This window comes from Nannobrachium achirus, assembly GCF_963921795.1.
Source record: "Nannobrachium achirus genome assembly, chromosome: 4".
Lineage (NCBI taxonomy): Eukaryota > Metazoa > Chordata > Actinopteri > Myctophiformes > Myctophidae > Nannobrachium > Nannobrachium achirus.
The window spans coordinates 41,277,989-41,304,185 of NC_137813.1; the positions used below are offsets into that span (position 1 = coordinate 41,277,989).

The window sequence follows — 26,197 nt, forward strand, 5'->3', positions numbered from 1 at the left end:
TTAATCAAAAACAACATATAAGCAATCTATACTTTTATACAGATGTGATCATGCTGACATGATGATACTGACCATGATACCGACATCATACTGACCATACTACTGACATGATACTGACCATGATACTGACATCATACTGACCATGATACTGACCATACTACTGACATGATACTGACCATGATACTGACATCATACTGACCATGATACTGACCATACTACTGACATGATACTGACCATGATACTGACCTTACTACTGACATGATACTGACCATGGTACTGACATCATACTGACCATACTACTGACATGATACTGACCATGATACTGACATCATACTGACCATGATACTGACCATACTACTGACATGATACTGACCATGATACTGACCTTACTACTGACATGATACTGACCATGGTACTGACATCATACTGACCATACTACTGACATGATACTGACCATGGTACTGACATCATACTGACCATGGTACTGACATCATACTGACCATACTACTGACATGATACTGACCATCCTACTGACATGATACTGACCATACTACTGACATGATACTGACCATACTACTGACATGATACTGACCATGATACTGACATCATACTGACCATGATACTGACCATACTACTGACATGATACTGACCATGATACTGACCTTACTACTGACATGATACTGACCATGGTACTGACATCATACTGACCATACTACTGACATGATACTGACCATGGTACTGACATCATACTGACCATGGTACTGACATCATACTGACCATACTACTGACATGATACTGACCATCCTACTGACATGATACTGACCATACTACTGACATGATACTGACCATACTACTGACATGATACTGACCATGATACTGATGGAGGGGCACCGGTTGGTGATGATCTCACTTAGGATGCAGGGATGGCTAGAAATGCCACTAATGCCTCCAAGGACTCCAAGGATTCCAAGGACAGCCGACATGCCCAGCCTTTAAAGCTGGTTTCCATTGAGATTACATTGAATTACCAAGCAAAACGTTCAACTATATATCTGTAGTGTGAATGAGGCATAAGGCTTTGTGAGCCTCTCTGACACTGGGAAGTGACCAGTACCATGGAAGAGAGAGAGAGAGAGAGAGAGAGAGAGAGAGAGAGAGAGAGAGAGAGAGAGAGAGAGAGAGAGATAGAGAGAGAGAGAGAGAGAGAGAGAGAGAGAGAGAGAGAGACACACACACACACACACACACACACACACACACACACACACACACACACACACACACACACACACACACACACACACACACACACACAAAGAGATAAGAGACATATATATATATATATATATATATATATATATATATATATATATATATATATATATATATATATATATATATATATAGCTATTACAGTACTTCTTCCAGAAATAAGTGCACTGGGCATCAAGCATCTAACAGCCTTTCTAGAGAGTCTGTGTAGTGCAAATGTTTGACAGTGCATGTTTGGTGCCATCTGGTGACTTCAAATGATCAAGGTAGTATCCACTTCCACTTGCATGGCTCTTAAACCAGAATAGCAGCCAGAGCGTTTTTCTTTTTTTTTTTCTTTTTTTTGCTGGTCAGTAATGGCATTATGAACACATCACGAAACAAGAAAATACTGCATCACAGTAGTATGCCTCTGCCAACTAGTTGCAATTTACATCCATGTCAGTCCAGACTCATGTAAACATAGTGAAGACTAGTGAAGGAATTAATCCTGGAGATTCAGCCTCAATTATTGTCACATGTTGTTTTTGTCTCTTTCTTCTCTTTTTTGACTACCTGTGTAAATGATGCAGGGAAAATTTCTGATTTGTGATATAAAGATCTGTTTTTTGGGGGGCTTTTATGCCTTTATTGATGCCTTTATACACAAAACGGGGGGAGAGATGGGGAGTGACACGCGGCAAAGGTCGTCCGGATTGGGAATCGAACCGGTGACGCCGCCAGGCATCCATGCCTATGCAACAATGCCTAAGTGGTATGCGCCTGGACCAGTAGGCCAGTGGGTGCCCCACTGATTTGATCTATAAATTAGGGATGTCCCGATACCACTTTTTTGCTGACCAAGTACAAGTACAAGTACTTAATTTGAGTACCGATACTGATACCGTAAGTTAAGTTTCTGTACAAGTGCTTAAATAGTGTGTGGTGCTCCAAAATAAAATGCTTTAAATAATTATGTTGTCATGCCTAGAGTGAGAGAAGGTGAAAACACTTTTCATTAGTTGAACTAACACACACAAAACTGTGTCTTAAGACTTTTGATATGTTGTTACCAACATATTTATGAAACAAAATGGTATCTGGCGCTGCCATGAGCAATATCGGACGAGTATGAGTTGAGCAAAATAGGCCGGTATCGGGACGAGCGAGTACCGATTCTGGTATCGGTATCGGGACATCCCTACTATAAATACAATTTATTAGACTTTACTCGACGTTAAGGTTTGTTATTCTTGTTCTTTGTACAGTATAAGCTCACAAGTTCCTTGTACAGTGAGGTTTCACATGCTTGGCCAATAAAGCTTATTCTAATGGAACACAAAGTTGTGGTTGTGGCTATGACAGAACCTCAGACTCCACCTCCACCTTGCACTCCTCTCTCCATCTATCCCTTCTCCTCACCTGTTCATGACTGTCGGGTCAAAATGTGTATCCGGTCCTGTGTCTAGGTGAGACATGACCTTTAGCACACAATTTAAATGTCTCAATAGAAGAGCAAGGAGACAAAATACAACGACCCCAATTGTACAAGTTATATTGTCGCTACCATACAGATTGGACAAAATTACATTATATTCATTTAAAAAAAGGTGTTAAATAATTACACCTGTTTTACTTACTAATTACTGAGTTATTATCCCAAAAAACACAGTGACCTTAACCTTTGACTTTTGATAACCAAATTCCCAACCCATCCTTGAGGCCAAATGGACGTCAGTGTCATGTGTATGAAATTCCCTCCAGTTGTTCCTTGCTGAGACGAGACGTGGTGTTCATGAAAATGGGACAGCTGTGGCGTGAGGACACGTGACCTTGACTTTTGACCTGCAAAATCGAGTTCAACCTTGAGCCCCGTAGACATTTGTGCCAGATTTGCAGGAATTCCCTCAAGGCATTCCTGAGGCGTCACATTCACCAGAATGTGATGGACAGAAGTTTGTACAGTATGTAGTACGTACGTAACAACCCAAAAAACACAACACCTCTGGCTGCGGCTGGCGCTGGCGGAGGCTTGATCATTTCCATAGCTGAGTTAATTAGTATGTAACCTGAAAGCCGTTAATCATACTGTATTTATCTGAAATTACAGCTGTCAGATTATAGTCTCTTTGGAGTTCCACAATGAAGTCAGCTTTACAAATTGTTTTGAGACATGTTCATTATAATATTGATCAGTCCAAGTAATGTTTGGCTGCGATTCAGTTACAGTAATGTAATTAAAATGTGCTGTGCTCTCTTATACAGTATAGAACATTGTCATTATAAACTGCAGGACGGGTAGAAACCTTTTAGTGTATGTCCAAGACTGTTATTTGTCAAGAAATGGAAAAAGGAACCTATTCCTTATTTAGTAAAAAGCTCTTGTTCATAGTTAACCGTTTTCAGAGCTTTTCCAAAAAATCTAAAAACTTTTCTACCTACTAGTTTACAATTTGTCACAATGTAACACATTGTTAGCTTGTAGACCAAAGGAATAGCATATGCACATCCCCAAAATGTGTAAACGGTGCTGGAACCAGGAAACAGTGAATGAATAAGGGATAATGTCCGCACACAATATAATGCTCTCCCGTCTTTTCTTTTTATTTTCAACCAACAAACAACGTTTCGCCCAGCAGGGCTTTCTCAAGTTACAAGTGAGTGGCATTGGAGCCTTTAAATAGGCCATATTCCGTGGTGGGTGTCATCAATCAATTAGTTAATGAACCAATAGAATTCAATTACATAAATTCAAGAGCCATACACATGAACAATAGGTTAACAAATCATCATATGCAACCCAATCGGAGTATGATTGGGTTGCATTTACATTTCACGAAATATGAACATCTTACATACAGGTTTTTCTATATATCTAAAGACACCCATACACAAAGACATGGTAGCATGATAGCTTGTAGATCAGCTAATTTTGTATATTTGTAATAAGTATAATAGGCTATAGGTTCATTTAGTTTGACATAAACATGAACTTTGGAGCTATAAGGTTTTCTGCTTGACATGAACATGTCAGTATAAGGGAGTGGCCGGCTCCATCCCTATGGCGGTATGGAGGCAGTGTGAATATGAATTTGATGAATCACAGACAGTGTTGCAATGTGTGGCTGAGCTATGGAAGGGTCATGGTGGTAGAAGTACTCAGATATTTTACTTAAATAAAAGTAGCAATACCAGTGTTTAAATACTCTAGACTGTTACAAGTAAAAAAAAGTGTTCAGAATGTTCCTTGATTAAAAGTTCAAAAGTATCGGCATCGATTAAAGTACTAACATTTTGGAAAATTACAGATTTACAAACTCACAACGCGTCCCAACGCGTTGGAAATACTCCAGTAAAGTAAGAATTCCTCAAAATTGTACTCAAGTACAGAACTTGGGTAAATACTTACTTAGTTACTTTTCACCACTGTGTTGAGCCCAAAGGAATGTGTCACTTGCCAGCACCTGCAGCATATACTGAAGCCTACAACAGACCCGGCAGAGAGTCTTGTTCTTGATCCAAGTCAAGTTGGAGCGTGAAATGTTCAATGAGCTTCTTTTGTAGAGTAGAGCGTATAGTACATACTGTACTTAGTACTATACAGACCCTAGTACAACATGCATGAGAACCAAGGAGAAGAGTTAATAGAAAGTTGAACTACATACAGTGTGTATGAGTTTGTCTACTTATGGGGACTAAACGCATGTTCACACAGTCACCTGCAGGGGACCTCTGACAGTGTGGGGACAAAATAGTAGGTCCCCACAACGTTTAGGGTTAGGGTTAACGTTAGGGTTAGGGTTAGGGGTTAGGTTTAGGGATAGAGGTTAGGGTAAGGCCACAGGACTTGCATAAAAATGAATGGAAGTCTATGTAATGTCCCCACAAGTGATGTATATATATACACGTGTGTGTGTGTGTGTGTGTGTGTGTGTGTGTGTGTGTGTGTGTGTGTGTGTGTGTGTGTGTGTGTGTGTGTGTGTGTGTGTGTGTGTGTGTGTGTGCGTGTGTGCGTGTGGCTACGTCAATATACATGTTATTTATTTTCTTTGCTTCTAAAGTGAATAATATTGAAGAATTCATGTCAAGAAGGAAACTGGAGCATTGCTGCAGTACAAATAACACTGCCTGTGTATCCATGGACAAATGAATAATTAACTAGTTAGATTTATTTTAGTCGGCAAGGGTCAAGTGGCTTGCTCAGTGGCACATTGTGAGAGTTTCCTTTGGTCTCTCCTTTTAAGCGTTCTCCATTTGAGAATGTTTCTCATTATACAAAGTCTGTTAGTTCTCCAACAGCAATCGCGTTGAATTCAATCACAATTCTCACCAGAATTAAAACTAGCGTCCTAATTATTTATCCATTTGTACAACCACATTTATTTTAATTTACAGTGCGTACAGTAGGCCTATAGTTACCATTACCCCAGCGACTACAAAACAGATTTAAATGCATGATCTCACAGAAATGTCTTGTTGGATGAGTGGCAGTGCCAGTGTTTGCTTCTCGGGTGTGGACACGCCTGTGTTTGTGTTTCAACATGTACTATAGAGGTGAAGTCTGAAAGGGGGGATCTTTCCACCTCGCTGCGGGATCTAAAAGTACGGGACTCTGAGCGGCGTGGCAGAACTAAGGTGAATATATTTAACTTTCTTTTAGAGCCCTTTTAGATGTGATGATTATGTTTTAATCGTCCTGTTAGGCAAGCTTTATTGAGACAGCAGGAGACGGCAGTAATTCTCATATGCATACTGTCTGTCTGTTTGCATGAATCTATGTGATATAACCCCTCCGGTGATTTGATTATACTATAGCGTGAGTCACCATATCAAGGACAAAATAATGTCAAAACAATGTAAGTGTTTATACAGGACTTGACATACTCTTGTGTAATTTGCAACATATGCGCTATTGCGCTTTCATGAGAAATTGTTCCAACTTCCTTAGTTAAAATGATTTATTTTTAGTGTTTCTTGTGCGAAGGGTGACCTGCTTAGAAAAGACTATATTATAAACTTTATGTCCCATTCTCTCTCCAGCCAAGATGCCAGAAACTGCTGAGGCTGTGTCAGCCACTCTCACTACTAACAGACATTGCACCATTGAAATCACCAATGTCAGCAGTAGCTACTGCCTCATCAACCCCAAGTAAGTTGGAAACACTTAACTTACATACAGCACCAAGATTACACATTGTAAACAAAACAAAATAGTTACATCTGTGGAGCTGAAAGTCAACTAATACAAACACGTATTTGTTTATGAATCCAAAGAGGGTGGGATGGAATTAATTTTAACTTAACGAGATAGAGAAATAGATATAGAGGGTAAAATAGAGAAAAAATACACTGCTCACCCAGTATCAGAATTGGCAGAGATGCTATAAACTAGAATAGATCAAACTGAATGAAAGTGCATCCGCATGCTCAGATCTATGTGAGAATTCTTTATAATTTGTGAGCTTTTGGTCAGGGACCTTCTTCAAAGCCTGGAAGATGGTCTCTGACTAAAAGTTTGCAAATTTGGTGTGCAGAGGCCCTTTTCATTTAACTCAAGCAGAATAAAAAGAACCATGGTTAATTATTGGTACTAACAAGAACATTTAACCTGTGAGACTGTCCATCAGAAAAAGCTCCCATAATACAGTACATCCACATCTACCCCATGTTCCATGATAAGCACATGCATGGAACCAGAGGTTCGCCCGAACGTCTAGAGTTGGGGTTGCTGTGCGGCCCTCACACCTATGTTGCACCGCCAATCCAACTGATATGGCCATATATGTCTTGTAGATCCTATTTGAGGTACATCACATTGGAGCACTGATAAGTATTGCACAATAATAATGTAGTTTAATTCAAATACAAAGTAAATATGAAAGTTGCAAACATCAAATGTAGTGTATTGGATTTCCCATGGCATGCATTATATGCAGGGCTGACTGGACTATAAATTCGGCCCTGGCATCTTGGCCCAGACTGGCCAGCGCGAACCGAACATAGAAGATCTACAAGCCCACAATGCATTGAGGAAGGGACGCGTTGTGGGCTTGTATCAGCTGTTATATGTTTGGGTGGAACTCCTGGGCCACAGTAGCCTGTGCTTGGGCTCCAAGCCAAGTCGGTATTCAGATGACAGACAAGCCAGTGGGCCAATAATGTGATGTCTCTCTGCTCTGTGTTCCGGTGCTACTGAGGGATTAGCTATCCATTTAGTGGCCGCCCCGCCCAAAAAATACTGTAACCGGGGACATGGTATGCCCTGATTATTTGTGTGCTAGTGTGTGGAGGAACACTATGGTGTGCTAGAAGAAGGCACTCGGATAAACTACATACTTCTCTGGATAACATTCCTGGGGGGCCCTATTATGATCCAGGTCTTATGCCTTATGCCTTAACTTCTTTACCTTTTTTTCACTATTTTGAAAAACATTTTTAAATACTTCAAATGCTGATCTACATCTGCACGTTGTGAACTTGCAGATCAGCTTTTTGAAATATTTCAAAAACAAAAACAAAATAGTAAAAAAAGGCAACGAAGTTAAGGCATAAGGCATAAGACCTGGATCATAATAGGGCCGCTGGGCACACTCATGATATTGTTTCCGCTTCACAGTCTGGAAAGCCTCTATCACCTTGCCCGAAACGACTTGTGGATTCTGATTGGTCTGTGCAGTGGGGCGGGAACAGTGTTAAAATGTAAAACTCAAGTCACTTCCTGACTTGCCTACGTACAAGTCAAATGGACCCTGGCCAGACTGAGAAGTGAAGTGAGAAAAAGACGAAGCAGCAAATCAGGCTGGATCCCAGGCTATCGTCAAATAGCATGTTTTCTTTTTTCTTTTTTTTTCTTCTTTTTAAAATACTACATGGGTGAATACTCCATATTGGTAAAATATTCTAGCCATTGGCTTTGGATTGCAGAAGGCTAAAATGATTTTGAAGTACAGTATCACATTTAATGCATTACCACAAGTCATTGTTTTGATTGCGGTAGCACTCCAGTATTAATTTTGTGAGCAAATTCTGCTTTATTCTTAGTCTTAAGCTTTTGAAATTGTTTAGTCTTTGTCTAGTCTTAGTGACCAAATATTTTGACAGCAAAGATTTAGTCTTAGTCTTTTGAAGAACACACCATTTAGTCTTAGTCTTCTGAATTTGTTTAGTCTTAGTCTAGTCTTAGTCGATTAAATATCAAAATCGTAGTCTTTTAGTCTCAACAAAACTAACGCTGCAGTACTCCCAGATTATACTGAATGTTTTACTGAATGATATTTGAAGCAAACAAGATGAGCCTGATTTTAAACAGGCATAAATGCAGTTCCATAATTTGCCAATAAGAATGATAAATAAATACAACTTCATCAAATCACTTATTTTTCAATTCATTCTTTTTCATCAGTTGCAGTGGTTTAACTTCTATTGTATTTATTTTGTTCAGTTTCATTCATTTCATTTCATTCAGATTTTGTTCAACTAATAAGTTTGCAACGTGTAAACAAAGAAAAAAGCAAGCAAATATTCACTATAGACTGTTTATTTGTGTATTTACTTGAGTCAGTGGCATCATGCTTGTACATTTATCCATATCTGGCAGGGTAGCCCATCTCTTGGACGGGTGGTTTTCATGTGTGACATCCCTTCGCTGAGAACATCCACCTATCCATCATAGTGTGACACACGCCGCCTCATTGCACATTGCATGCAGGTTCACTCGCTGTTGCTTACAAGTCCATAGCCGTACTTGCCCAGCCACACTCCATCCATCAGCGTAAGCTGTTTCACCCTGGAAAACCCTCAAACACTCAAAAAGTGCAGTGAAACTCAAAAGTTACAAAGGGTGGAATCCCTCTGTTACAAATGTTGTTGTTTCTTGTATCAGAATGTGTTCTTTTTTGTTTGTTTTTTAAGATATACCACGGGGAGACCAGAGGGAAAGCACAGGCTGAGACTGTTGTGACTGTTGTTTTATAAGAAATTTCAGGTGCAGAGTGGTCCAATAGTGGGTTTCAAAGAGAGCCCACCAGGGGGGCCAAATTTGAAAACCAGGGAAAATAATAATGAATAAATAAATAAACAAACAAATAAATAAATGATATCCAAACAAGCTCATTGTGAATGATATGATGCGTTGTGAGCTTGTTGAGCTGCTATTTTAGCTATAAATACATTTCGGGATCATGGAAAGGTTTTGGAAACCCTGTGGTAAAACAGTGAATCTCAACCTTTTCAGGCCGCGACCCCCAAAATAATTGATTTTAACTCACCCAACACCCTGACGAGCACCAAGAGTTGAGTCATTACATTTTGTATCACGTTGCGAGGCGTTGTGAGCATGTAGAACGGCTATTTTCACAATTTCTGCCACTAATATTTGACAATTTGGCCAATGTTTAATTTGTCATTTTAGAGGTAGGCTACCAGTAAGACTCTCTAATCGGGAGATAAGCGACCGTAGGTCGCTTATCTCCACAAATAGGGCAAAAATGTGTTTTTCCAAAATGTTCCTGATCCATGTTGATGACATGAGTGTAGACATACTGTGTAGTGATTTTCGTGATTTTAGGGCAAAATCTGTAGGAGCAGTGTCCAAAAATGTGTTTTTAAAAATCGGCCTGAAGGTGGCGCTAGAAGAGGGCCATGTGAGAAATGAGGGGTGGGGTCTCCGCGTTGCCTTGGCGGACGAATAGGTACCGGCCCCGGCTCTCCCGGACGCGAGTTTAGAAACTCTAGGCTTGCTAAGGGAAACCACGCCCCGCACTCATTTTTGAAGCTTGTGATTGGCTGAACCGGAGGTTGGGAGCGCTCCGTTGTAGTCACTTGGACCGCGCGAGGTGCACCAAAACCCAATTATCATTGCGTTTATCGTGCGCTTGCCCAGGCCTTCCGGCCTGGGCATAAATAGAACGATTGCATTCACCACGGCTTCGTAACTCGCGCGGCCGGCCCTGGCCCGCTCTTCGCAGCCACTCGCGCCTGCGGCGCTCGGGGGCGAAGAGCAGGACCAAGGTCCGCTGGCCTTCGCGCCGCTTGCAATGTCGTGGACAATAACTGAAAACGAGCGCTCCTTCCCTTAGCAAGCCTAGAGTTTCTAAACTCGCCTCCCGGACGCTCCTAGCCCGAGTTACGGCATTTTATGTGAGCTGCAGTGGAGGGGGTCCTCCACTGGGGGCGCCACCACTTTTGCATCCGTTCTGGAGCACCAGGAGTGGGTGGTCCCCAGGAATTCCCCGTGAGCAGCCCCGTTGGGGTGGTCATTTGGTCATTTTTGCACATTTGGTCATTTTTTACACCTGGGGGTCCCTCAGGGACCTGGGGGTCCCTGGAGCTCCGGGGGTCCTTGGAGGTTGTAGTTTGGCAGGTAAGGAGTGTGTGTGCAAAAGTTGGTATGGATGGGGCCAACGGTTGTGGAGATATGAGCAGGGCAAAAGTGTGACGTGTGACGTATGACTCACGGACGGACATTTGTTTACACCTGGGGGTCCCCCAGGGACCTGGGGGTCCCTGGAGCTCCGGGGGTCCTTGGAGGTTGTAGTTTGGCAGGTAAGGAGTGTGTGTGCAACATTTGGCATGGATGGGGGCAACGGTTGTGGAGATATGAGCAGGGCAAAAGTGTGACGTGTGACGTGTGACTGACGGACTCACTCACTGACGGACAGCCTGTGGAGGTTTTGGTAGTAAATGCGACCTACGGTCGCAATTAAAAAGTCCCTAAATTGTCTTTTTAGAAATGTGCATAGGCTATACCTCTATACACTTAAACTTTATGTTGTTGTTTTTTTTACTATTGAGTGAGAAAACAATGTTGCACATTAAGTTTATCATCTGGAGACCCCCCCCAAAACAATTTGGGGACCCCCATGTGGGTCCCGACCCACAGGTTGAGAACCACTGGGGTAAAACACAGTCTCTCTCTGTCTGTCCCTACAGGGTGTACATGAACAGTGGCTTCAACTACCACGCCCCCCAGCCCACCGTGCGGCCCACCATGACCGAGGTGTGCTCCTTCACCAAGGACGACAACACGGCGACGGGCGCCGTGGGCCTGCTGACCTACGACCTCTTCCACATGCAGAGCAGGGTGTGCGCCGAGCGCATGGCCGTCATGTTCTCTGTGCCCTTCGACCGCAACGTCTACAAGAACCGCCTGGCCGTCGGCGTGTTCGAGCTGTCCCGCGATTGCGACAAGCAGCTCTACGAGCAGATGTACGACGCAACGGACCTGAGCAAGTTCACCCGGGCAGAGGCCAACGGCAGCGGGCTGGAGTACAAGGGGGCGACACATTTTGACCTGAGGGCCACTATGTCCAGTATAGGAAAGGCCATTGTTAAGGTGGAGCTCTATGATAAAATGGGTCGCTAAGTGTCGAGGACAGATTTCTTTAAACATTATTGTGTAATGTTGGTGCTACTGTATGTGTGTCAGCTGAAACATCACAACCTGTCCATTATAGTTTGTTTTATTGCTTGGACCTCTGCATAAACCGCATTATTTTTTTAATGGCGATAATAAAACATACTGATAATACTCATGTTACTTTGTTTCTGAGTTGGTTGGTTATTATAATATTCAATATAACAACAATACATACTTCTGTATTCTAACAAGAGCCATTCGATTTGAATGGCTAGTTAACAAATGCAATGTCACCACTAAATGTTTTACAGTTGTCATGATACTGGATTTCTATTGTCCTGAACATGTCCTTGTCCTAAAAATATGATTTCCGTCCCATGATTTCAGAAAATGGACAGTCAGATAAAATTAGCTTTATGTAGATGTTAAATGTATAGTATATAATGTCCCTGACCAAGTCATACCAAAGGCTATAAACATGGTACCCAATATGGCTTGGAGATAAGTCCTTGCGGTTGCAGGATATTAGCATCATGTCCAGGGGATGTACTGTACTTGTACATCAAGCTACCTCAAGCTAAGGAAACAGGGAATTGGCTCCTGACTTACTGTGCTCTGCCTGACTTTTCCCATCTTGGATCCAGGAGGAAGAACCAAAGTTCCTTACCGTTAAGTAACTTCCCATTTTAAGCAGCAGTGTTTATTAAAACACGATTTGATAGATTAAGCTCCAATGCTTTGGAACCCCAGCATATACAGTAGAACTATAGCCGTTTATTGGGGCATGAATGTCTAATGAGGTTTGCTCATGGAGCATCTGTTTGATTTGTATCTTGTTCACTGTCAATAAAAAGGACCATTATTTTCTATAGTTTTTTTCTACACTAAACTCATTATTGCATGGTATTTAGTGTTGTAATTGAAGAGGCACCCTCCCTAATGAGCCATTGAGAGTCAGCCACTATTCTCTAATTGTTCACAACTGCTTTGAAATAATGTCTCATTAGCATCTGACTTACCTCATACATAACGTAACTATCATAACATATTGAGATGTCTTCATGACTTATTTCAGGAGGGAGACAATTAACCGAGGCATCTTGAAAGACTAGTTGTAAGTCATGAAAAACCCATGGCCATGGAAAAGAGTGCATACGGTATATGTGGATGCCAAGCTCATTGTGATATTCTATGCTGTGATAAGGAGCGATATCTATTTTCGACAAATGCAACTTGAAGTGTTGCACAGTTGTTAAGTTTTCAAGCTATGCTTAATGAACACAATGAACACATTTCTGCCACGCAGAATTATACACAGACAGCAAAGCCATTTCCAAGATGACATAGTTTGCAGAAGAAGTTGCAGCTGAAATACTCAGCAAAATACATTTTACCATTGAGATCACTAACCTCACTAATAACTCTATTCTGGTTAAACCCATGTAAGGCCCTTATGTCTACTATACCTTCATGTTTGTAGGCTCATGCTCCAGAAACGTACTGATGCATAGTCAAATCTGTAGTGTTAATTTGTCCATGTACTCCAAGAGCTCCAGACGCTCTCAAAGTTAAATTAACCACATGAACCCTAGTGTCCATATTCTGGGCATGTCATAATAGGAAGCCATTAAGCCCAAATAATAGGAAATAGGAAAACAGCTGACAAAAATAGTTGAACATTCATCAGTTCAGTATACTGTAGGCTAGGGTATAAGTTTGTTAAGACTCACACTTTTACAGTGTGGATTCCAGTGATGCCTTTCTTCTGTTTGTGCATGATGGCAAGTGTGTACCTGGAGAGTCGGGAGACATACAGTAGAACACACCTCAACCCACAGTTCGTCCCCTGAAGTTGTGCACCTTCAGTAAGAAAAGCGTCAAAGCTAAAAGCAGTGTCGGCATGCTGACCTACAGTATGACCTATACCAGAGGTCTTCAATGTTTTCAGGCCAAGGACCCCTTATTTGAGAGAGATGGGGTCCCTGCCCCCACAATCTGTTCATAGATTCCGTATAATTTTATTGTTTGACAGAACAATCGTACAAGCTCGATAGCCGATCTACAAGCTCACAACACCTCGCAGTGCGAGGCGTTGTGTTGTGAGCTTGTAGATCTCAGAATATGGAAGCTAGGGTTCAAGTGGTTAATATAAAAAAGGAGAAAAAAATTCTATCATTCAAAGATTTGCAGGACCCCCTGTAGTAACTCTGAGGACCCCCTGTAGTAACTCTGAGGACCCCCTAGGGGTCCCGGACCTCTGACCTATACAAAATGACACAGAACGGCTATAGAGACCAGCCATGATGTTCTTTCCCTGGGACTATGCCTGTACAAGAACCGGTTCGTTGTTGACATCCCAAAGGCCTCAAAACTGTGATGAGTCTCTGTACGAGGTGTACTATAAGAAGAGCCAGTTTTATCAGCGAGGAAGCGAATGATTCGGGAATCAATTACGTAGGGAACTACTTAGACATCAAGGCCAACATGTCTCCCTTGGGCAGAGCCAGCATGAAGGCATGTTGAGGTGTGGGATAAGCCCATAGTCCAGCTGACGTGCTCAGGTATTCCCCCTCACTAAATCTGCTTAAGATCACCGATTAGTTCGTTTATAAATCCAGGCAGCAATATCCAGCTTTTTTTTCCTTCTTTTTTTGAAGCCCCTGTCTGCTTCAATAGCATATGCTACTGTATATCCAGCTTTAAACTGGCACCTTTAGAAATTTAAATCAAAGGATGGCTTACCAGTGGACGAGGGTGCATAGCTTAATGAAACACACAAGGGCTCATCTGCATTTGCCTTGACATTGCGAAATAAAATAAGCCTTTTCGTTGAAGCTATTGATTGAGTCTGGAATGGCAAACAAAGTCCTTAAAGATAAATAATATTGAATGGGTTGAATAAGAATACGGGAGATATTTCCATGTATGTGCATACACTTAATGGTACAGAGGTCGTTCAGTTTGCATTTCCCACTGCTTCAAACGGATCACTTTGAACAGGGATGGTGAATGGAATATACAGTTTTCCCATGGAAGGTTCAGCATTAAAGCAGCTTCCAACCCGGATTTCAACCTGGTTTACTGCTGAAGAGCTGATTTATTTTGATTTTTACCATTGAGCTAATAGCTGGCCTGCTTGCTCAGGGGATAAACTGAATCTTGACCATCAGGTCAAAATTCATGTCAGATCCTGTGTTGGTGAGAAATGACCTTTGCCTATGAAAAAGCAGTGGGTGCGTGTGCCCAGATTATAGTATATTATAGTACAGCTTTATGTCAATGATTATACAAAATTATGATAATTTATTATGGTAGGTAATATACTTTTCTCTGCAAAAAAGTAGTATAATTCTTGTAGTAGTATACAGTAAGCCATTAGAAACTATTTTATGTGTTATGTTGATTATTATTATCATAAAGCATTATAAGCATTTTTAAGAGTATGTATGAGTTCTTATGTATAACTATAATTTACTGTATTGTACACACATTATAAGTATGTTTGTAATGCATTATAGACCGGGAAAGCATAGTGCTACTGTTCTTTACCAAAACTGGAGGCCTTTTGAAGTTAAGTGTTTACCCTGGCTTGGCCCCTACTGTACTTTGTCACTAAATAATGGGCTAAACCTTCCGTCAGCGCCACATGCAACAGTAACACAGCCGTTGTGTGTTGAGCAAACAACCGAGAACATGGATGCATTATTCGTGGCCTTGTAGGTGGCTGGCTGAGTTAGTCCTAGAGTTTCGGCAGCGGATCTCGGGATTAAGGACCTCACCAAGTCAAACATGGATGAGACCTGCATGCCAAACAACAGCTGATTTGGATGGTGAGGTAGAATTCTTGGCCGAGGAGACTTTGGGTTTATGAGGGCGCGAAGGAAGGAGGAAAATAGCAACCTTTGACAGTTCACAAAATGGGTGTGTAATGGTGAGGCTGGCAGCCAGCAGCACATGCTGTGTCTTGTGCAACAACTCCCTACACTGCCAGGAAATCCCAGTGGGGCTACCTTTTCATTCGCTGGGGCAGTTCTCCACAGCAGTACATACAGTATGTGCAATCTTGGATGGCGTTCAAGTTCTTCTTAAGCCACACAGCAGAATTTGACAGAGCGTCAAGCCGTCAAACCCAACTTTGCAGAATCTGGGTCCAGCAGAGAGAAGAGAAGCCAGGGGAAGTATACAGTTCTACTGATGAGGATGTTAAACTACGTTGATTCATGTTCTAATTATACTTCTCATTAAGGATGAAATTCATGGTTACATGAATGTTGATTTAAGCACTGAGCACTGTTAAAATGCTTCTTTTTGTTTTCGTATTTGGGAATAGAAATGACTGGCTGCTGCAATGTCCGAGGGGCTGAACAAAAATATGTATTTCTCTTGTGCCTGTAGCCAGGACGTAACAATATATCATTGAACCTTATAGGGAAGAGGGAGGGAGATTGTATGGGACGTCAGACCAGAGTGCGCTTTGCGAAAGAGAGACAGAGAAAGGGGTGTGGGAGGGAGGGAGAGAGGGAGGGAGACAGGAAGGAAGAGAGCCTTGCTAATGCTGACTCTGAGTACCAAAAACTCTGAGACATGTTAGAGCAATAACCCTGGCAATGCTGGTCACGCTGGTCAAGTGAGAGGCTATTTCACGCGCGCAATAACCCAGCCGAAACCTAGACACACCAATGAAAACTTGTGATTTTGAATACTTTGACTTGAAATGTTTCATTGGAGTTGGTGGTGATACAGTTTGTATAGCACCACCAATCCAACCCTATCCCTGTATCCCTGTCCCTATGTCACAAAGTGATATCACAAAGTGATATAGGGAGGGACAGGTGAACAAACATCATAATTTTCTACAGGTCAATAACTCATGAAATGAGACTCTTACAAAGTTATATCTCTCTGGCAGAAATGTAAATCTTTATGTTATCACATCGTCAAAAACTCTACTACTGTCTCACACAAATGGTTGGCCTACAGCAACATCTGCACGGATGCTTTCATTAACCTCAGGAAAACAAAGCTGGCAATGAGGTATACAGTAGCTCGTCATTTACATTCCAGGAAGACATTATTGAGTTCCTAACCACAATTCTATTTACAATCTGAATACGGCTGTTTCCCTGCTAGGTTCATTATGCTTTTGCAGCATTAACTGGTTACTGGCACAAAGAAGCCCTGATCAAAGGTTTTTGCTTGCCGCCACCATTACATTTGCATACAAGCCATACATAATATAGAGGGATAAACTAGGTCTGTTTAGCCTCAATCCCTGAAGCACTGTCGAGTGTTGAAGGCCTATTGGAAGAGTGACATACGGTCCCCATAAACAGATGGGGACCGTGTTCACACACTAAGCAGAAACTTTTGTTCCTCCTCGCTTTGAAATAGGGATAAATCCCCACACATATTTTCCTCTCCTGTATTCTCTACACCTGCACACCTTTAATGTGTGCTTTCAAGAATTGTGGTGTATTGTGTTTGTGTACAGTAGATATTTCTGCCAGTGATGGGCATTACCTCTGCCGAATATCTGAAGAAATTAAGGCCTATTTACTTTTTTGTACTTTTAATATGTATTTAGCAAGGTTGAAAAACTCTAAAATGCACACATTGTAACTTAATTATTTACAAAACAAAATTGACACATAACCCATATCCCCCTGTGTAGATATTCTCCATTAGGTCAGAACTCTGATATTAAACTGGTTTTGACCAGTTATGATTAAACAATTAATGTGTGAGGGAGAGTGTGGGTGTGTCATTGAGATGACCGAATTAACAGTATTTATCTGTTTACCGATGAATAAATAACAATATATCCAAAAAACTATTCCAACAGGAAAGACTGAGTTCCATTTACATTTCTACTCCCTATGGCAAATCTCCAAGCTGCCTTGGATTATAGTGTTATTATACTGTAGTGTTTTTGGACAAATCAAACTACAGTGGGTTTTGAACCAAGAAACACCAAATTCTAAAACAAATAGATACACACTTTGTGTGAACAGTAAGACATTTTCACAAGGCTAATTGTTAAATAGTTTACTGTTTTTTGTGTGTTTTTTCTTTTTTTCATTTTACCTCAGTTTTGACAGGGTCACTATTGTTTTGAGTCTGATCGATTGTTATTTAAAGGGATAGTTAAAAAAATACTTTTTTCTACTTATTACTCACCCCGTAGAGACTTGAGTTCATATAGCTATTTCTTTGTTTTTGTCGCATTCCTAAGCCAATAATTTGATGACCAGAAGTGGTTCCCTATGGAGACTCAAATAACCTGCTTTGTTGGCTATCGAGACTCAAAGAGTCTCATCAAATTATTGACCTTGGCATGCGACAAAAACAAAAAAATATCCATGAATTCAAGTCTCCATGGGGAGGTCACTCACAAAAATTGTAGGATCAATCATTAATCATGGACAGTCACACAACAGTCACGGCAGATTTATTTCTTTTATTTGCTGTTATTTGTGTTTTTTGGGGGTGTGTATGTGAATGATTGCTTTTCAGTGGTGGTGAAAGAGTGGAGCGAAGTGGAGTCCAGACTGTTACTCTTCTGATACCACCTCCTCCTCTGTGGCAGCGACTACTTCCTCCTCTGTGGCAGCGACTACTTCCTCCTCTGTGGCAGCAACTACTTCCTCCTCTGTGGCAGCGACCACTTCCTCAACTGTGTCCCCCACGGTTGTCACTGTTTCCACGACCGTCACTGTGGTGGTGGTTGTGGAGTGGGTGTGGAGGTCTGCCTCTGCCTCTGCAACGGATACTGATGCTGAGGGAAGATAAGGAAACATTCAGTACATCATTGCATGGGCCTTAAAGGGATATTTCACTTTCAAAACTTTTGATCATTTTATCGTCTAATCAGGCTTTTATGAACACCCTGTGTAGTTTTTAATTTGCTTGATTCAATATTTAGATATTTTATGTAAATGTTATCAGGCCCAGGAGGAGGGCCCCATACACACCCATTGTAACTTCAAACTCCATTTTAACCATGATAGATTCAATAAAAATATCCATTATTTTTTTCTAGTGACTCATACTGCCCTTTTTTCATTTAATTTGAATAATTCTTTGGGAAAATGGAAAAATGTAAATACAATAAAAAATATATATTAAAAATAAATGAAAAAGGTTATAAAAAAAACACTGCTCACGTATTAGGAGGGCATTATGAGTCACCAGAAAAAAAAATAGTGGGTGTGTTTTTAATGAATCTATCATGTTTAAAATGGAGTTTGAAGTTACAATATCGGGATGGCCCTGGAGGAGGAAGGCCTGATAACATTTACCTCAAATATCTAAATATTGAATCAAGCAAAAAAAAAAAAAAATGTTCAGGGTGTTCATAAAAGCCTGAGTAGATGATAAAATGAAATATGAAATATCCCTTTAATTACAGCATATAGGTAAATTCAATTGTTCAGAGACCTGTGTGGCAGGTCCAATTCGTTTCAAATTAAGTCTTATTGTATTTTCTTCTTACCTGAAGATTCAACCACAGGTGCTGCCTGCATGACTGATACCACCTCGGTAACCTTGGTCATGGTTTTACCTGCAACTCCAGCTCCCGCTGAAACTGCAACGGCACTATGAGGAAGAGAGCACAAGTTATTCACTATGAGGAAGAGAGCACAAGTTATTCACTATGAGGAAGAGAGCACAAGTTCTTCACTATGAGGAAGAGAGCACAAGTTATTCACTATGAGGAAGAGAGAACAGGTTATTCACTATGAGAGCACAAGTTATTCACTATGAGAGCACAAGTTATTCACTATGAGAGCACAAGTTATTCACTATGAGAGCACAAGTTATTCACTATGAGAGCACAAGTTATTCACTATGAGAGCACAAGTTATTCACTATGAGGAAGAGAGCAAAGTTATTCACTATGATGAAGAGAGCACAAGTTATTCACTATGAGGAAGAGAGCAAAGTTATTCACTATGAGGAAGAGAGCACACGTTATTCACTATGAGGAAGAGGGCACAAGTTATTCACTATGAGGAAGAGAGCACAAGTTATTCACTATGAGGAAGAGGGCACAAGTTATTCACTATGAGGAAGAGGGCACAAGTTATTCACTATGAGGAAGAGAGAACAAGTTATTCACTATGAGGAAGAGAGCACAAGTTATTCACTATGAGGAAGAGAGCACAAGTTATTCACTATGAGGAAGAGAGCACAAGTTATTCACTATGAGGAAGAGAGAACAAGTTATTCACTATGAGGAAGAGAGCACAAGTTATTCACTATGAGGAAGAGAGAACAAGTTATTCACTATGAGGAAGAGAGCACAAGTTATTCACTATGAGGAAGAGAGAACAGGTTATTCACTATGAGGAAGAGAGAACAAGTTATTCACTATGAGGAAGAGAGCACAAGTTATTCACTATGAGGAAGAGAGAACAAGTTATTCACTATGAGGAAGAGAGCACAAGTTATTCACTATGAGGAAGAGAGCAAAGTTATTCAGCTGTGAATTGAAACACACAATGCAGCAGCAGTGGTGGAAAAAGTACTCAAATGTTTTACTTAGGTAAAAGTATCAATACTGCTATGTAGAAATACTCTGATACAAGTAAAAGTCCAGAATTCAAAATGTACTTGAGTGAAAAGTACAAAAGTATTGGCATAAAAATGTACATAAAGTAAAGTACTAATTTTGCAGAATGTCTCATTTCACACGATAAAATATTAAAATATTTAAAAGAAATTCTACTCAGTTTGGGTCTCATAGGAGAGCTGTGGGTGGGTCAAATCCTTCTACCGGTGACATCATCAATGGGAAATGCAAGCTAATAGAAACTGCAGGCTTTCTATTCCTGAAAAAGTTGCAATGTTAAAGTGGAAGCCATTGTTCTCGTGATAATAAAAATCTAAATATTTTCAAAAATATTATTTATTTATTTTTTTGTCAAACGATGATGTCACCGGTAGAAGGATTTGACAGCTCTCCTATGAGACCCAGACTGAATAGAAAAAAATTGTGCTATTTTATTATGAACATTAGTGAGGACGTATTATATGAAGACAGGTTGAAAAGTGGTGAACTACTCCTTTCTTTAAGTACAGTACTATAGTATATGTACTCAGTTAATTTACACCACTGTAAGCCATGAAGTTTAACCCAGCAGCAACTTGAACTGTGTGGTGTCTGTGTACGTTCTCCAAGGCTGCCACCTGGAGGCTGCTTCCATGTAGATGCTCTTACAGTAAATGCTTAATATCTACATTCATATTTCACTTAATCGTATTTACTGACTCACATCAAAATAAAAAAAAACATAGCCTACGTCCAACTCAGTCATATAGACTCGAACTTGCTGCTCAAAACATGCCGTTCCTACCCTTCTCCTTCTAGTAGCCTGCGGTATTCTCCAATCTCCATCTCCAGGCGGGACTTGATGTCCAGCAGGACTTTGTACTCCTGGCCAGTTTTCTCTGTGTCCGCCCTGATCTGGGTCAGCTGGCTCTCGTGGCTCACCACTTGCCCCTGCAGCGCCATCATCATAGCGCCATAACGGCCCTCCAACTCAGCCAGGTTGAGCTCCAGGGAGGCTTTCTACAAGGGCACATTCAAACAGACACAGTTTTGAGCTGAGCTGAAGCTGTTTCGGTTGTCTTTTTCTTTTTTCTTCCATTCCCCACAGACGTTGTTCCTACTGTAGAGAGATGCAAAGGTTGAAGGTCACTTAAGGGGCCCCTTAGGAATTGTCTGTATGCGTTAGCTTGTCACTTCGGTGCTTCTCCGCGTGCGGATGGACCCTTGTGACGTTAGTGAATCTTTTAGGGGATTGTCGGAGATCACAGATCACAATTGTTTATTTTAATGATCAATCAATCGGTTGAGTTCCAGTATTATTTAAGTTCCTATCCTATTCATCGGTATAACAATGACAACTAATTTTACAAGGTTTTAAAGGAAAAATGCCAAGACATTAATATTAATATTAATATTAATATTATATGTATATTATCATTAGTGTTTGCGTTAGGGGGCCACTTGCAGTATCCTCACGGCCCACCAGCGGGCCCCGGCCTGCATGTTGAGAATCACTATAAGGGGTATGATGATGACTCTGAGTGATTCATGTCCTAATTACAGTTGTTCAGTATAAGCAATATATTCATGGTTACATTCATACTCTATATCTATTTAAAGTATACAATCACTCTATCAATAAGCACTGCTCAAAGGAGTAGTTCAACCCCAAAATGACCTTTTTTTCTACTGATTACTCATGCCATGGAGACTTGAGTTCAATAATATTTTTTTGTATTTTTCGCATTCCTAAGACAAAAAGTGATTATAGTATACTTACCCCCATTGATTCCCATCCGGAATCAATGGGGGTAAATTTATTGAAATGAAATTACCGTCTTAGGAATGTGACTGAAACAAAAAAATATTTTATTGAACTCAAGTCTCCATGGCATGAGTAATCAGTAGAAAAAAATCCATTTTGGGGGTGAACTTACTGAACTACTCATTTATGGGCTATTTTCTCTCTGTAATTGTGAATAAATGGCTATGGTGTATCATAGGCTCAGGCATCCAGGCTCAGGCAAAACAAATGACCATGACAATCTTACCATGCTGAGGAGGGACTGTAGCTCCAACTCTAGTGTCATGAGTGTGTTCTTGCTTTCCTTCACCTCCAAGCTGGTGGTCTGGATAACTTCTACGCTTTCAATCACCTCCTTCTGAACCACTTCTGCCTGCAGAGAGCACAGTGCACACACAACTCATTCAGAGGCACTGTGCACACAAATCAACATTTCTCCACCTTTCACATATTTCTGATAATGGTGTCAAGATAACAATTCATAGACGCTGGGATCTGAAGTAGAAGAAAACAAAGACAACAACAACATTGGAGAATCAACAATCAATCGTAGGAGCCGATTTCATTTCTGGTGTTTTACATGTGTTGTTCCCATGCTAGTGCAGTGTCATGACCCCCTTCCTTGCCTTGTTCTTGAACCAGGCCTCTGCGTCTTTGTGGCTCTTCGCTATGGTGGCCTCATACTGCTCTCTGATGTCAGCCATGATAACAGATAAGTCGACTTGGGGAGCTGCATCCACCTCTACGTTGATCTGACCGGAAAGCTGTCCTCTGATTGCGAGTTTCTCCTATGGAAACAAAGGCGGTAACATCAGCACAGTATGCACTGCCGTGATTCAGTTTAGTCATAGTCATATTTTAGTCATGTTTTAGTGTTAATAGTTTTAGTCGACTAAATATCCTAAGATTTTAGTCAACTAAATCTATAGTTAATATAGTCGACTAAATATCGCAGGCAATGATGCTGATTTATACTTAGATGCATGCTGAAAATAGCCGATCTACATGCTCAAGCTTGTAGATCGGATATTTGGGGAATGAAACACCCGAACACAACCAAACACAAAATGACTTGACAATACATTTAGTCTTAGTTTTAGTCATCATCATAGCTTAGTTTTTATTTATTTTTCGTCAGTGAAAAAAAGGTAGTCGACGAAGATTTTTGTCATAGTTTTAGTCGACAAAATCAACACTGGCACTGGCAGAGAGATGCATCTGCACAATGGAATGCACATTAGCATTCACACTTCACAGCACTGTGGCATAGTCCCAACGTTTACTGCGTGAGTTGATGCGTCAACGCTGGGAGTCTATAATCATCTTGGTGTAAATACATTACACCGAAACAACATTATACTATGGCTATTACTGTACATGATGGCGGTCCTCCTACCTCATCGTGGTTCTTTGTCATGTACTCTTTCTCTTCTTTAAGGCCCTCCAGCTGCATTTCCAGGTCGGTCTTCATAAGGCCCAATTCTCCCAGCATCCTCCTCAGGCCAGCAATGTCAGCGTCCACAGACATGCGAAGGCCAAGCTCACTTTCATACCTCAAATGAGACAGTTATGCCACATTTTATGCTTTGGCGACAAAGTGTGAAATAAGTCAGGCTTTAGACTTACTATTATGTCAAAATAAAAATTAAAAATTAAAAGTGTAACCTACAGTAGGACAATTTATTTTTCATTCAATTCACCAAATGCCTACAGTTTGTGTTTGCCAAAGATTTCTCTGGGATTATTCAGATTGCTCAAGCAAGCAGCAAGTTTGGATGTCAATTTGTCAAACGTACTTGATTCTGAAGTCATCTGCTGCCAGCTTGGTGTTATCCACCCCAAGGATCAGCTCTGCTATCACAACGCCAGCAGCCATGATCTATCACATGCAAATAATTACTTGTGTCACTTTACATCCTCCACATCAGTGGCAATAATCATGACATTTTCATCAAGACTGTCAAAAGACCGTCGTGCTCATATATTCATAATCTAGTAAATCAGTGAGAAAGCATATACAATCTTGGATAAAGGTATAAGTAGGGCTGGGCAATATATGGATGAAATATCCATATTGTGATATGAGATCTCCTGGGTTTTTGGATTTCATCATATTATGATATGGCATAAGTGTTGTATTTTCCTGGTTTTAATGAAGCCATATTTTATATTTTAAAATAAATTAAAAAAATTGTCTAATATATTATTATCACAATATCGATATATGGTCCATGGCCTATTCATCGTTATAACAATGACAACTAATTTTACAAGGTTTCAACCGAGGTCCATGGCCTCTAATTCATACCAAACTCTGGGTCCTTGAAATTAAAACGTTTGAGAACCATTGACCTACAGTACATGACTAAGTAACAGAAGGACTAATGGCCCATGCATACTCCACTTAAGGTCATCACTTTTAGGGGGCAAAGGTTATCACCTAAACGCTGATTTTGAGCGTCCAACATCAAAATCACTGTTTAGGACTTTAGGTGATAACGTTTCCACCTAAAAGGTGATAACCTTATCACCTAAAAGTGGAGTACCGGTATGTATGTATGGGCCATACACTACATGTCATCTGTGCATGAATCTGCAGTCAACAACCAGAACACTGTGGTTGAACCTTACCTTGGCCCGGACGTCATCAATAGCTGTCAGATGGGCACTGAAATCTCTGGCTTCCACCACACGGCTGAGGCCCCAGCTCTTGATCTTCTCCTCCAGATCGAAGTTGACTCTCTCCAGGGTGGCAACCTTTTCCAAGTACACAGCCAGACGGGAGTTCAGGTTCTGCATCTCCATCTTCTCGCTGACGGCCACCACATCTCCAGACCCACCTCCCATTCCGAACCCTGCACCTCCACCTCCACCTCCGAGGGCGAACCCTCCACCTCCACCTCCACCTCCGAGGCCGAGGCCGAATCCTCCAGCTCCAGCTCCGAGGCCGAATCCTCCACCCATGGCAGAGGAGCTGGATATGCGGACACCCATCCCGCCTGCTCCTCCGTACACACTGCCAGCTTTCCCTGACATCATGCTGCCTGCTCCCATCCCAAAGCGGGAGGCCCCCATGGCGGATCCAGCGCCCATTCCCACAGCCCCACGGCTGGAGAAGCTGCTGCTGCTGCGGTAGGTGGAGCCCGTCATCGCTGCAAAGAGATGAAGGTGTCTGGTGTCCTGTGCGAGGTGCTCAGATGGCTGAGTAAAGGCGTCCTCCCCTTCATAGAGATATATATATGCAAGGCTTGGTGGGTGTGACGGGTTAGTCGGGTACTTTTTGAAGCCAAAAGTAATTGATGGACGTGGGGAATGTGCTGACTTGAATTCCCTAAGGCAATTACTGATTTCACATTTTGTTCACTCTGTTTCTCACTGTGCGAGCTCACGCACGCACACACACACACACACACACACACACACACACACACACACACACACACACACACACACACACACACTGGCGCATTTATGTTACAGGGGGAGCTTTGCTCCATTACTGAAACTGTTCACACAGCTATTAGATATTGTGCATAATATATAACATTTGTGAGGTCTTATTTAAGTCCATTATTTATGCAGTCAAAACTCTGGCATGGTTTAAAGGTCTCTTCCACACACCAACACAAATTGTTCAATATTATCATAATCTTCATTAAGTAATTCCCTCATTTCCCTGGTATTTAATAGCTCAAATGTTTATTTTTTTTTATCAAATACACATTCATCAATTCTGTATGGTGTTAGATAACAGAATATATTTACAAATGTGGGATTTGTTCCTCCAACAAGTTCCCTGCTCCGTTTGTGGCAGAGAGAGGTAACAGCCCCCCCGGCGACCTGTCAGCCCATCATATGTCATCTAGATTATATAGTTCATTGAAACGATGATGCCTAGGGGACACCTTCATATCAGTTGATTTTACTATAGTTTGTGCAGGTTCAGGCATCTCACAGTGTTATGTAATGTACTGCACCTTAGCTGTGGGACTTTCAAGTGTTGAGCTACAGGCGTTGTATGGCTTGATTTATTGCACAATAATCAATCAATTAACATGAGGTGAATTCTTTTTATATTCAGCCTGCATTTAAAAAGTGAAACACAGATCACATAAGGTTAAATGAAATATACCGGTATATACCGGTTTGCTATGCCTGTTTAAGGTAGGCCTACTTATGAGTATCTATCTAATGCACAAAGCATCGCCTAATTGCATAACATTATAACCATCTG

At 41.1% G+C, this 26,197-nt stretch overlaps 2 protein-coding genes across 2 annotated transcripts; one reads left to right on the top strand and one right to left on the bottom strand.

The window, feature by feature from the left end:
- Positions 1–6,293: 6,293 nt before the first annotated feature.
- LOC308283849 (uncharacterized protein) lies at positions 6,294–11,614 on the top strand (the record flags this gene model as incomplete). Its single annotated transcript, XM_080724351.1, has 2 exons — positions 6,294–6,400; positions 11,182–11,614. Exons 1-2 carry the CDS (start codon positions 6,297–6,299, stop codon positions 11,612–11,614), a joined length of 537 nt encoding a protein of 178 aa, XP_080580477.1. The 5' UTR covers positions 6,294–6,296.
- A 6,545-nt stretch (positions 11,615–18,159) lies between these two features.
- LOC308282908 (keratin, type I cytoskeletal 19-like) lies at positions 18,160–25,113 on the bottom strand (the record flags this gene model as incomplete). The annotated part of the gene is made up of 8 exons (XM_080723296.1): positions 18,160–18,383; positions 19,101–19,204; positions 20,965–21,179; positions 22,211–22,336; positions 22,590–22,751; positions 23,360–23,516; positions 23,760–23,842; positions 24,595–25,113. 8 exons carry the CDS (start codon positions 25,111–25,113, stop codon positions 18,160–18,162), a joined length of 1,590 nt encoding a protein of 529 aa, XP_080579422.1.
- Between the last annotated feature and the right edge of the window lie 1,084 nt (positions 25,114–26,197).